The sequence below is a fragment of the Haliotis rufescens genome, unplaced genomic scaffold (assembly GCF_023055435.1).
Source record: "Haliotis rufescens isolate VD_foot unplaced genomic scaffold, xgHalRufe1.0.p SCAF_19, whole genome shotgun sequence".
NCBI classification, from domain to species: Eukaryota; Metazoa; Mollusca; class Gastropoda; order Lepetellida; family Haliotidae; genus Haliotis; species Haliotis rufescens.
The window spans coordinates 15,843,004-15,856,252 of NW_025963879.1; the positions used below are offsets into that span (position 1 = coordinate 15,843,004).

Below are 13,249 nucleotides of genomic sequence, written 5' to 3' on the forward strand. Positions count from 1 at the left end.
ATAAAGCATGAAGAATTTTCCACGGTCATGGTAGAAGGTGGTGACAAAAGGAACACAACCAGGGAAACCGGGATTCGAACTGACAATCATAGGTTTGTTTGTTTGTTGTTTAACGTCGGACTCAATATTCCAGCTATATGACGGCGGTCTGTAAATAATCGAGTCTGGACCAGACAATCGAGTGATTGACATCATGAACAATTAGGATACGATGACATGCATCAACAAAGTCAGCGAGAAATATCAAGGTTAGAATTCTTTCCTGAAAACACCTTGTTTATCATTTAGCATGTGTCGATGGATTCGTTTTGATTCATTAAGTGGATAAATGTTTAAGTAATATAAATAATTTAGGTATACTGACTCCGAGCCGACCAGTCCTTGTTTAAGCCCCTTAATGCCGAGCGCCAGACAGGGTAACATCAAGTACCATCTTTTAACGTCTTTTGGTATGACGCGGCCGGGGATCGAACCCCGGACCTTCCGCTCTCCGGGCGGCCGCTCTACCACTAGACCACGGAGGTGGTCTTTTGTCATATCTGAGGGTTACTACTGCAGTTTGTTGTTTAACGCCGCACTCAGCAATATTCCAGCTATATGACGGCTTTCCTCCCACATTAAGCTTACACGCTGTGATAACTGGAATAATGTTGAAAGCGGCGTTAAAACCCAACCCACTCACTCAATACTATAGTAACCAAACTCCTCTCATATTGTTTGACTTCAGAAGATTATTTTTTAAGTTTATTGGAATATGATTGATGTGAAAGCGCCACTTTGTTTTTTTATTAAAGGTATGTTTGTATTCGTGTGGATCAACTAGTCAGAACACGATCAGCCAGTCAACACGTCAACACACGATCAACCAGTCAACACACGATCAACAAGTCAACAAATGTCCAAACACGTGTTCGGACAATCAACATATTGTCTACACATTGTCCTCATGTTAGTCTCCGGGCCTGGCTGGACCAGGTCGGGGTAGAGTGAGTGAGTATGGTTTTACGCCGCTTTTAGCAATATTCCAGCAATATCACGGCGGGGGACACCAGAAATGGGCTTCACACATTGTACCCATGTCGGGAATCGAACCCGGGTCTTCGGCGTGACGAGCGAACGCTTTAACCACTAGGCTACCCGACCGCCCCAGGTCGGGGTAGAACGCACAACAGAATGCCATACTGTTTTACATCTTTATCGTGTAACAAATCGGCAGTTTTTATACAAGTCATTTATTTTTGCAAATCAAAATGGGCATTGAACGTTTCCTATAAGAGAATAAATACATATCAAGATAATTGGTCAAATAAATAATTCGAATTGGTGTAGTTTCGCCCGCGAAACAATAGATATATATCTACATGGACAAAATGTATAATTGTAAAGGAATTAGATAACACATTCAAATTACACATAAAAAGATAGATTCATATGAAGGAACAAAACAACATATGACAAGCCTTAAATAAAACACGTGTAACATGCAAGTACAACTCAAATTGCATCCATCACCTGATATTGAATAATACGTCAACAATATTTTGATTAATGCAAGTTTTTGTCAAAATCGATGTTATGGATAGCAGCAGCTTTCGTAATGGTCATTGGTAGTTGGCTATTTAACGCACCTTGGTCTTGCGGAAAATGTGTTGAATATACAGCGAAACCCCGTTAATCTGGAATGTGCTTCCCAGGTGAAATCGTAGGGATTAACAGTTATCCGGATGAACGAATCCTTGTTACATGGCAATGTCTATCCTCGATCAGCCAGTTTATTATATCTCCTAGCTATTATCATATCAGAGTGGAGATAGAAATGTCTGGATAATCGAGGGTTGGTAATGTGAACAGGAAGACGTTCCTAACACACGCGCCCCCAAAGCGGGGTTTCGGTATAACGGGAGTCTCGACTGGACAGTGACAAGTTGTTTTCTCATATATGGGCGGTTCCACATATATACGTTTTCACCAGGTTTCCACGTACGAGTTTCTTGCTTTTTGTGAAAGTTCCGTTTCAGAACATATTTAGCATGCAATACCAAAGAACTAATTTGCTCATGGGATTCATGAAGACGAATTAATTGATGGGACATCGATATTTGGTAACCTCGTAATGCGGTCAGTTTCCTTCGTCTAGATTAAGTAGATCTACATCGATGAAACTAGCGGGCTTTCCAGCTGTATGTCTTTATCTGCAGGTGTCCGGAATGTAGAGGGTTCGGAATGTCAAGGTTTTGAATAAATGCCATCGTAAAACTTACACATATGTATAACCACCACCTATTAAAAAGCCAAGTCAAAATTCGATGCAGCTATAGGTATCATGCAGTCGATGTCAGTTTGGAGGTTGAAGCATCACTGACGTCACTTGCACCTCGTGGACTGATGTCATTAGTTTCTGCTGTGACGTGATCAGTTTCTGCATACTCTTGCAAGGTATTATAATTGGGTCGTCCTCGGTTTCCTTTGAAGTACTTCTGGGTGACGGGGTAGGCAGACTCGATTTCCCAAATGCTTTCATCCTCCGCATCATTGTCACTGAGAAAGCGTCTCCATTTGTTGCGTTTGTAGATGTACATGGCCACCAGGACGCCAATCACAGCAACGGCCAGCACCCCGAGTACCACACCGGCAATCAGCGGGGCGTGGTCCTTTCCGTACCTCAGGAGCAGGTCTTCAGCTGAAGCACATACACAGTTAGACGTTAACAAACAACGGTAGGAAAGCCTAGTGTGTAACGGACTCACTCGTCCCGCCTAGAAATCACGGGTTCGGTTCCGCAAACGGAAACAATGGGCCCCCGCTTTGATGTTGTCGGCAAAATACTAAACGCGGGATAAACTCAATCAATCACAAACCCCGACAATACACCCTAGCGTCTGGTAATAAATGTGATATAATGAATTCACTGTGGTTACGTTAACCATCATTAATTCAATGTCAGATTGAGGTGAAGTGAAATGGGGTTTAACGTCGCGTCCAAGATTATTGCACTTATATAGCGACGTGTATGTGTGTGTGTGTGTGTGTGTGTGTGTCTGCTTGTACTAGTCCGGACTGATGCCGATTTATAGTGCTAGCACACTGAGATACCATGCCACAGTTTAACATGAATATTCGACTCAGACACAGTATACTGACTCCGAGCCGACCAGTCCTTGTTTTAGCCCCTTAATGCCGAGCGCCAGACAGGGTAACAACAAGTACCATCTTTTAACGTCTTTTGGTACGACGCGGCTGGGGATCGAACCCCGGACCTTCCGCTCTCCGGGCGGACGCTCTACCGCGGACGCTCTACCACGGAGGCGGTCGTCAGATTGAGACTGTTCGGGGAGAGTACTCGGTCATACAGACCCTGAAACAAATATATCCAATATATCCAATACATCCCAATGCAAGTCTATAAGTCTGGCAAGTCTAGATTACTGCAGTATCAGTATCTGAAAATGAAGAAAGTCTCTGGGCTCTTTTTATATTTTATAACTATAATTTAACAACTGTTTTTTCCTGTTAAATATTCATTTCAGATACTACATGTCAGTCTAAGGGGAGAGCGGCTATTGGCGATGTAGCTCTTGACAGCGTGAGTTAGTCGAAACACAAGTTCAATACATCTGGTATTTTTAATATTATACCAATACTATTTCAATACGTGTGTTGGTCTTGCATTTGTAAATGTATGTACACTTTTATTGTTTGACATGGGTGTACATGTTTTACATTTGTCTACTGTGTGTCCTGTATTTATACTGTGTGTCTATTCTGTATTCGTGTGTATGTTGCACATAGAATATCCTTTGTTCCTTACAAGGTACACCCTGACAGACATACATCAGCACAGGTAGATCGATGATTTTGCAATTAGCCCCGGCACGTCGACTACAAAGAACAGGTCTAGCTAACATGAATTATAGATCTGGTTAGGTGATTTGTTATTATGGGTTGTCGGTGACGTGTAGATGATATTGTCCATGTGAGGTTGATTGGAGGACTGGGGTTGGGAGATTGGTGTAAGGAGTTGTCGTGGGTGGTTGGGTCGGGCTAGATAGAGTGATGGTGGTGTGTAATTTTGCTTGTTTGTTGTTTAACGCCGCACTCAACAATATTCCAGCCATATGACGGCGGTCTGTAAATAATCGAGTCTGGGCCAGATCAGGTTAGTAGCCTCTTACGATAAACATGGGTTGCATCTTCTCGAGGCAAGGGCGTTTACTGACTATAAAAATCCAGTTTCCACCCTTGTCGAACTAGGCTTCAATTTCCAGGCTCGATCGTAGCGCCTCCGGTGGTTATTACGAGTTATGTCCCTTCTATTGACCAATCAGATTCCACTCTCATATCACTTGCAATTGCTTCAAACAAAACGTTGGTACCCATGCAGGACGATGTGATCGATAATCAAGATCTATATTTTAATAAAACGAGCCTAACCGCGCGAAATGAATCAATATACTTGGGCAACTTGATTAAAAACATGAACATATTTGCAAAATACCTTTCTACCCACATTTGGCGGTACAATTGCTTTGCAAATCCTTCATTCAAACGAAATCTGCACGTTGAAATCCACGTTGTTTACGAACCGGATGTCTACGCGATTTTGATTTGACTATGCATAGAATCGTTAGTTCAGCCAAAACGTAACTCCGGCGGAATTCCAGTCAAGTTCGGCAAGGGTGGAAAGTGGGCTTTTGTAGTAAGTTACCACCCTTACCTCGGGAAGAAGGGGTTGCGTCTGACCAATTCTAACCCGAATCTTCATGGAGTAATAGACTGTCAATGTGCTCACACGGGAAGGTATCTACTCCGTTCTTGGGATGTAGCAAGACGGTTAATGTACAGAACCTCCCCCGTCGATTCATCTTCCCGAGGCAAGGGAGTTAACTGACTTTAAAAGTCCAGTTTCCACCCTTGCCGAACTAGGCTGGAATTACTGGGCTCGATCGTTGCGCCACCAGTGGCTATTACCAATTATGTCCCTTCTAAGCCTCTCCTATGGACCAATCAGATTCCACCTCTCGTATCACTTGCGTTTGCTTCACACAAAATGGTGGCGCCCAGTCAGGACGATCTGATCGATAATCAAGATCTATATTGTGATAAAACGGGTCTTACATCGCGAAAAGCATCAAATCACGTGAGCACCTTGATTAAAAACATGAAAGGATTTGGAAAATATCTGCTGACAACGAATTGGCGATGCACATGCTTTGCAAACCCTGCAATCGATCAAAATCTGCACGACAGTTTACGAACCGGATTTGGATTTCGGTGCGCGATTTTGATTGGACTATGCATAGACTCGTTAGTCCAGACAAAACGTAACTCCATAATACCAGCCTAGTTCGGCAAGGGTGGAAACTGGACTTTTATAGTCAGGTTACTCCTTTGCCTCGGGAAGATGCCGTCGATTATCCAAAAACATTTTGCTCAATTAATTCTACCTTATTATGCCATGTCACGATCTGGAGTGAAATAAAGTTTATTTAATTTTATTCTACACTCCGCACATTGAAAAGGACACACGAACTTACCTGTGCATGCTGCTTCGTCGGAGTTATCTCCACATTGGTCAAGGCCATTGCATTGAAGGTCATTAGCGATACAGAGCGAGTTGTTGCAGGAGAAGTCCCCGGATGCACATGTCCCTGTGTGTGAGAACATCGACTACGTGAGACACGTGAAAGGCCAATGGCGCCGTCTAGAACTAAAACACTTCATTTCTTGCGTTCATATTTGTTATTGCTTTACTACTGATGCAGACTTTATTTTCTAGTACGAGATATAATCCGCACTTACCATTATATATTGCCGTGAACAACAAGGCGAATCCTCGGGCAGTCCCGGAACTGTCCGTGACGAAAGACGCCGTGATGGTGTTGCGGCTGGATATGGTGTTGCCAGGTAAAATGGTGCCACAAAGAGGTTTCGCATTTAGTTTAGTTTGATGGACGTCACTTCCGTCAAACAAATTTATATAATCTACACATGATCCATTATGTTCTTTCTCAAAGTCAAATCTTTGAAATTTAGCTAGAACCCTCTTGTTAGCTGCGACTGTGACGGTGTATGTACAAGATACGTCGCTGGCGTAGTGCAGACCGACGCTGCTCTCCAGCTGGCTGCTGGTGTCGACAATGACGCTGCTGTCGCATTTTGCAGGGAAATAATCTGAAAAAAAACAATGCAATATTTTATAAAGCGGGTGTGTGATGTATTCTGTGTATAGGGCAAGGGATAACAGATTCTATGTAGGAGGGAGGGTGAACAACAGATACTGTGTAGAGGGCGAGTGGACAACAGATTATGTGTAGAGGGCGAGTGGACAACAGATTCTGTGTAGAGGGCGAGTGAACAGTTTTTTTTGTAGAGGGCGAGTGGACATCAGATTCTGTGTTGAGGGCGAGTGAACAACAGGTTCTGTGTTGAGGGCGAGTGAACACCAGATTCTGTGTAAAGGGCGAGTGAACAGGTTCTTTGTAGAGGGCGAGTGATCAACAGATTCCGTGTATAGGGCGAGTGGACAACAGATTCTGAGTAGAGGGCGAGTGGACAACAGATTCTGTGTTGAGGGCGAGTGAACAACAGATTCCGTGTAGAGAGCGAGTGAACAGATTCTGTGTAAGGTCGAGTGAACAACAGATTCTTTGTAGAGGTCGAGTGAACAACAGATTCCGTGTATAGGGCGAGTGAACAGCAGATTCTGTGTAAGGGCGAGTGAACAACAGATTTCTTGTAGAGGGCGAGTGAACAACAGATTCTTTGTAGAGGTCGAGTGAACAACAGATTCTGTGTATAGGGCGAGTGAACAACAGATTCCGTATATAGGGCGAGTGAACAGCGGATTCTGTGTATAGGGCAATGAACAATGGACTGTGTAAAGGACGAGTTATTTGACGGCGATCGAACATCATGTATTCAGTAGAGTGCAAATTGACGACATGTGGACCAGAGGGCGAGCCAGGAATTGTCCCTTACTTGTACCACCGGGAGAGGCACATAAGCTAAATCTACATTCAACTGCATATAATAGGATAGCCGGATGGGTTTACCCAGAAAGATGTCCCCTGAATTTGAGTCGTACACAGCTTAATGGCATACTGCCCCGTAATGTAAACACACAGTTTCAAAATGCCAATACAGTGTCATTACTTTCCTTTACTCGTCAATCGTTAAATCTGATAAAGGGGGTGGCATAGTTCAACACGAAATATAACCAGTGTGTTTCATCCACAACAAAGGAAGTAAATGAGTGAGTGAGAGTGTCAGTGAATGAAAAGAGTGTATTGGCTAGGTTGGTTGGTTGGTTGGTTGTTTACGCTGCACTCAGAAATATTCCAGCTATATGACGGCAGTCTGTAAATACTCGAGTCTGGACCCGACAATCCAGTGATTGACATCATGAGCATCGATCCATGATTGGGATCGATGACATGCATCAACCAAGTCAGCGAGCCTGAACACCCGATCCCGTTAGTCGCCTTTTGCGACAAGCATAGTCGCCTTTTACGGCAAGCATGGGTTGCTGAGGACCTATTCTACCCCGGATCTTCACGGGTCATGTTGGCTGGGGGCTATAGGGACTGGGCTCTGTATACCACGCGTGATGTTCACCTCCTTAACCCGTTGTAGCGAGTCAAAATAGGTGGGTATCTACCACATTGAGATATCTACCGTACCGTTGATCTGGTAATACATGTACCACAAGAACTAACATGTATTTGTCCTACGAACTAACACATAATATTGTATGGTAATATATTGATCACAAGAACTGACACATAATGCTATAATTGGTAATACATGTGACATAAGTACTAACACAGTCGAGAGGTATTCCCTGCTTAAACAACATGATGTAAACGCCAGTGTGAAAATGTGAAGAAGGGTCCGACAGCACCCCCACCCCACCACTACCTCTTAAACAACATGATATAAACGCCAGTGTGAAAATGTGAAGTAGGGTCCGACAGCAGCCCCCCTCCCCCCTCCCCAACATCAACCCCCACCCACCACCACTACCTCGTAAACAACATGGCGTAAACGTCAACGTTAACCCAGGGCCGAGAATGTCTCTCCTGCTTAAAAAATATGATATTAACATCGACGTGAAATGTGACAGGGTCGAGAGAATCTCCCATGCCTAAACACATGGTTGAAACGTCAATGGGAAGTCAGGGCCGAGAGTCCCCTGGGTATTGGCTGTGCGCCAATGTTAGAGCGGCCCCATTGCTAAGTGCAATGAGAACAGAGCATTAAACAGGAGTAAACATGCAAGGAACGCGTCCTGAATCAACACTATACAGCACTGCGTCTCCACAAGCGCTGTTAACTGTGAAACCTCCAGCTTATAACATGGGGAATTTGCTTGTACAATAAATGTCATCCAGTGGGCATCGTCTCAACGGCTATTGATTTTCTACAGGATACACGCTAGCAGTTTCTATGTCTTGGGAGTGAGGGGCGAGCATATGTCACAGACAGGTCACATCACAGGGCGAGACACAAGCAACACTCGTGAACAAATAATGGTGTTTCTGACATTACCAACTGATACAGACGTCGCTATCCCGGCCGCTAACACAAGTACTCCACACAAAGTCAGCATCCCACGACTCGAACCTTCCAGTGTCATTTTCCTCCTCAACTTTCCCCCGAATCACACCTTACGCCATTTTCGTTTTCTTTGTGTTTAAACATGCATGGTACACCTCGACCGCATCACGAGGTCAGTATGTATGGGTAATCCGTATTGTCAGTGCAATTGTCTTCTGGTCGCGGTCGATAACTATCTACCCAGTAGGCAATGTTTAGAAATGGCCTCCGTTGCCTAGCGACGGTATTGACTGACATTCAGAAGGGATTATTTCTCATGATCGCGTTAGGCAGGTGCTAATTACAGCCGGAAATGCAGATACTCTGACAGGCCTACCTACCTCGCTTTGTCAGCTGGCGATTAAAGGCGGTGCGCTGTATAATGAGGGTATTATGCCCTTGTTGGGGGCATATGGTTGGTTGGTTTGTTGTTTAATGGTTGGGGAATATTTAAGTCAAGAAATATCAGTTCTGTACAGCGATTTTACTGTTGCGTCAACAATTTATGTTCTACAATTTTCCTTGTGGGCGTTGACTGACGAATATCGACACCAAGTTAAGCAGCTAACAGATGCATAACCGATAGATGAGGAATATATACACTACAAGGACATGTTGGGGAAAAGTATTGTTTCATATAATTCAAACATCTAAAGAGAAATGAAAACTATATGGAGGTAATTTACCAAAAGGAAAAAGAGAGTTACTGCACAATTATTGATAGATGAATTAACCCCAGAATTGTTTATAAAAAACAAATTTAATACATACACGACACGTTATGCTTCTTGCATATGTATTTAGTTTAGAAATATGATAATGTTGAACAAAAAAGATCGACGTCGAGAACTGAATATACAACCTTTTTTACTCATAATAGTTATATAAGTATTGTTAAATATTTAGCCTAGACTCGCGGGGATTCTTTAAGTCGTATGCGATCTTTACACTTGTCTAGCTTGTCGTCTCAACTTGTCCAACGTGAAATGTGGCTTGGCTGTACTCCAACTTGTCAAATAAATTCGCCTACAGTCAGGTGCGTGCTAAGTTGTCCCATAAAACTAGGACAGTGTGTCCACAGGGCTACACTAAATAAAGTATTAGATTTAATAGATTAGATCTTTCAAAAATGTGCGATAAGAGGCATTTTATTGTTATATTTTCTTTTCTATGAACACAGTTTTCAAGGCATTATCTGGAGACGGATGTGATTCACATAAATTATGAATGATCAGTTGGACCATGCACGGTTTACTTATCAATATGAGGATCAAGGCAACACGCGTAAAATGTACTTCGTTAGTAGGTACTTGAGGACAATAACGTAATATGATGCGAGGTGATCGGCATAGAGGCAGACGGGATTGAAAATACGTGGATTATTTTATCACAGGGTAAACATACACCGATGATCTCATTTGGCAGACAATACGGTAAACAGACAATGAAAAACTGTAAGCACTCACACCAGTCTGTCTCACAGTCCCTGAAGCACATGCTATTCCCTCCCGCCCAGCTGACTTGGTTGATGCATGTCATCGTATCCCAATTGCGTGGATCGATGCTCATGATGTCAATCACTGGATTGTCTGGTCCAGACTCGATTATTTACAGACCGCCGTCATATAGCTGGAATATTGCTGAGTGTGGCGTTAAACAACAAACCAAACTAAAAAAAAAGAATATGACTTACATTCAGTTTTCTAATGGTCCCTTGGATAAGTATCGATGCCTGTTGACCAAACGTGGAGTAAGTCCAAAATAGTCGCATGGGTCAATTCGATCAATATGTTTGTTTGTTTGTCGCTAAATATAGCAGCGTATAAAAAGCGGTAAGGCGGAACTAAAACGGAATACAATTTCTTCTTTTTATTCAGATCGCTAATGAATAAGTGCAAATTCGTATACAAATAGTTGTATTGCTAATTTTTTTGTAATTTCTAACCATGACATCACTCCCAAATGTATTATTTGATTGTCTTATACCATAGCCTTAAATATGACTATCCAGCTCGTGAGGTGATGACATGTTTAATAATACAGTAAATCTTCTCTTTAATAACTACCTTGTCCACTCCTGGACACAGTGTTTGTCTTAAAAATATCAAAAGCCAAATGAAAATAAAATTATTCTCTATATTCTATATATTTTAAAGATGGTATGCGGTATGCCACTCCTGGATGGGAATATAAGTGTGATAATAACATGTAGATATGACATGTAGAAATTCGTGAAAAATATTTCTTTAACGTTCCTTTGATTCACCCACCACCCTATTCTTTTTCTTATGATTTTAAGGAAAAACTACCATATGTAATACTCGGTATTGCAAAATATCCTTTCTGGTCAGCATGAAAATAACTGGGAAACTCATAGAGCCATTCCTAGTAACTTATTGACACACATGTTGAAGCCATTATAACTATTTTGCCAGCAAAGTGTCCTCATACAGTGTATATACATGACATCTAAAAAATAGAATTTAAAATGATTGCATTTTTTAGAAAGGCTACAACATTACATGCATGAGACATATATTTAGAAAAAAAACATCACTAATAGACAAATGAACTTGTTATCCCATGGTCTGTCATCATTAACATTAAATGAGGTGTACACTACCAGTAAAACTATTGAATTAAATCATTTATAAAGAGTATTAAAACAAGTATCTTGAAGAAGAGGGTTTTTTTTCTAAAGTCAATATCAAAGTAGCGAACATTTAAAAAACCTACTCGTATTCCGGAAACTGCGAAGACTTAATGAGAAAGGTGTTATCACGTGACCTGACGTCATAATGGAGCGTTGACTTGCAGACGATCATTGTTTCTGTCTAGTGTGTGGTAGATTACTAGCGTTCGCCATGGCTTCACCTGAAACATATTCTTCCGTATCAATATGAGCCAGTGGTTAGTCAAAATAGTATCTACAACAGCGAGGAAAGCGAGGTAGATCTATCAGATGTCAACACGTGCAGACGAGGGAACAATATCTGGTATTAAACGTCAACCTGACTTGTCCTAATAAAATGGATGTTTATCTAATAAAACAAAATCGTGAGAGTTATTCTTGTACAAACCTAGAATGAAATAAACATAGACAAATTTAACAACAAATAAATGAATACTGACAATATTACACTAAAACAAATACCTGTCACATTATAATCTCTATTAATGTACACCACGTTCACACTTGTCTAACCTAAAACAGCTTTCTGTCATACAATAACGTATTCTAGATTTATACACCCTGTAAAAACTACCCCTCCCCACCCACTGAGGGTAAAAACAGTTCGTTTTAAAAACCTGGATCCGCCTCAGATCATTAATGATCGATAATAAACAAATATCCGTATCCAATCAACACACAAACACTTTTTTCACATTGTCATTTATCGAATACTCATTCCAAAGGCAATACATGTACATGATTTTAAAAAACAAATTTAAAATCAGTGGCAAACACGTCTTTATTTATATCAGTAATCCTGTTCTTTATTTGAAAAGATGTATATGATGTACATTGGGGTGAGGATTAATCTGTTTTATATAATTTTAAAATGAGAACTTCAATTTCAGGGCTTACTGATACAGGCAGAAGATTCTCAACCAAAGACGTCCTGAAATGTAATGGGGGCGGTCGGGTAGCCTTGTGGTTAAAGAGTTCGCTCGTCACGCCGAAGACCCGGGTTCGATTCGCGACGTGGGTACAATATGTCAAGCCCATTTCTGGTGTCCCCCGCCGTGATATTGCTGGAATATTGCTAACAGCGGCGTAAAACCAAACTCACTCACTCACTAAAGTGTAGTGAAGTGCATCCTGCATCGTCTGTGAATAAATTAAGAGAATCCTTTCCTGAACACATACAAGGGTTTCAAGTATGCAAGGCCATGGACTGAATATGAGAATGCGTCTACGCAAAAACTATGCCATGAATATTGCCTTAGCATGTTATCTGATCCATTTGCATTGTCCTTTGAAATGTTTGCACGATGGCAGTTAGTCATGGATTATTTTAAACGATGAATTCAAACATTTTTTTCGTAACCTAGCTGTTTTAGATTGTCTGAATCTCTCTCAAAAACACATGCCTCAAAATGCCAGGAGCACAAAGCGGCTGTCCAGTCGGTTTCACTTTTTCTCCACGCTGACATCGCTGTATCCAACGCCATCTGCTACACAACAATCTAATAATCAACAACCATGACAACCACAACACCTACCACGACATCTACAACTTAACAATTGCGGCTAGTTAATGTCTAGAACCACGACTACTACTGCAACATCTACCAATACCACGACTGTGTATAGAGTGAGTGAGTGAGTGAGTATAGTTTTACGCCGCTTTTAGCAATATTCCAGCAATATCACGGCGTGGGACACCAGAAATGGGCTTCACACATTGTACCCATGTCGGGAATCGAACCCGGGTCTTCGGCGTGACGAGCGAACGCTTTAACCACAAGGCTACCCGACCGCCCAACTGTGTATAGAGAGTCAACGCGTCACTTCAGTATGTATTACGCAATACCACGATGAAAGACAGCCAGTATTCATTTTATTGAGTAGGTTTCTGGTCATATTCAAATATAATCGTAACGAGAAAAAACGTGCCGACTTTTCAATCTCACACAAGTATCAACCTTA

At 41.9% G+C, this 13,249-nt stretch overlaps 1 protein-coding gene across 1 annotated transcript; it reads right to left on the bottom strand.

Moving 5' to 3' along the window:
- Positions 1-1,181: 1,181 nt before the first annotated feature.
- Positions 1,182-8,803, bottom strand: LOC124137614 (low-density lipoprotein receptor-related protein 3-like). Its single transcript, XM_046504006.2, has 4 exons — positions 8,548-8,803; positions 5,800-6,171; positions 5,535-5,648; positions 1,182-2,680 (listed from the first exon to the last, which is right to left on the bottom strand). The coding sequence occupies exons 1-4, from the start codon at positions 8,633-8,635 to the stop codon at positions 2,322-2,324; spliced, it is 933 nt and encodes a 310-aa protein (XP_046359962.1). The 5' UTR covers positions 8,636-8,803; the 3' UTR covers positions 1,182-2,321.
- Between the last annotated feature and the right edge of the window lie 4,446 nt (positions 8,804-13,249).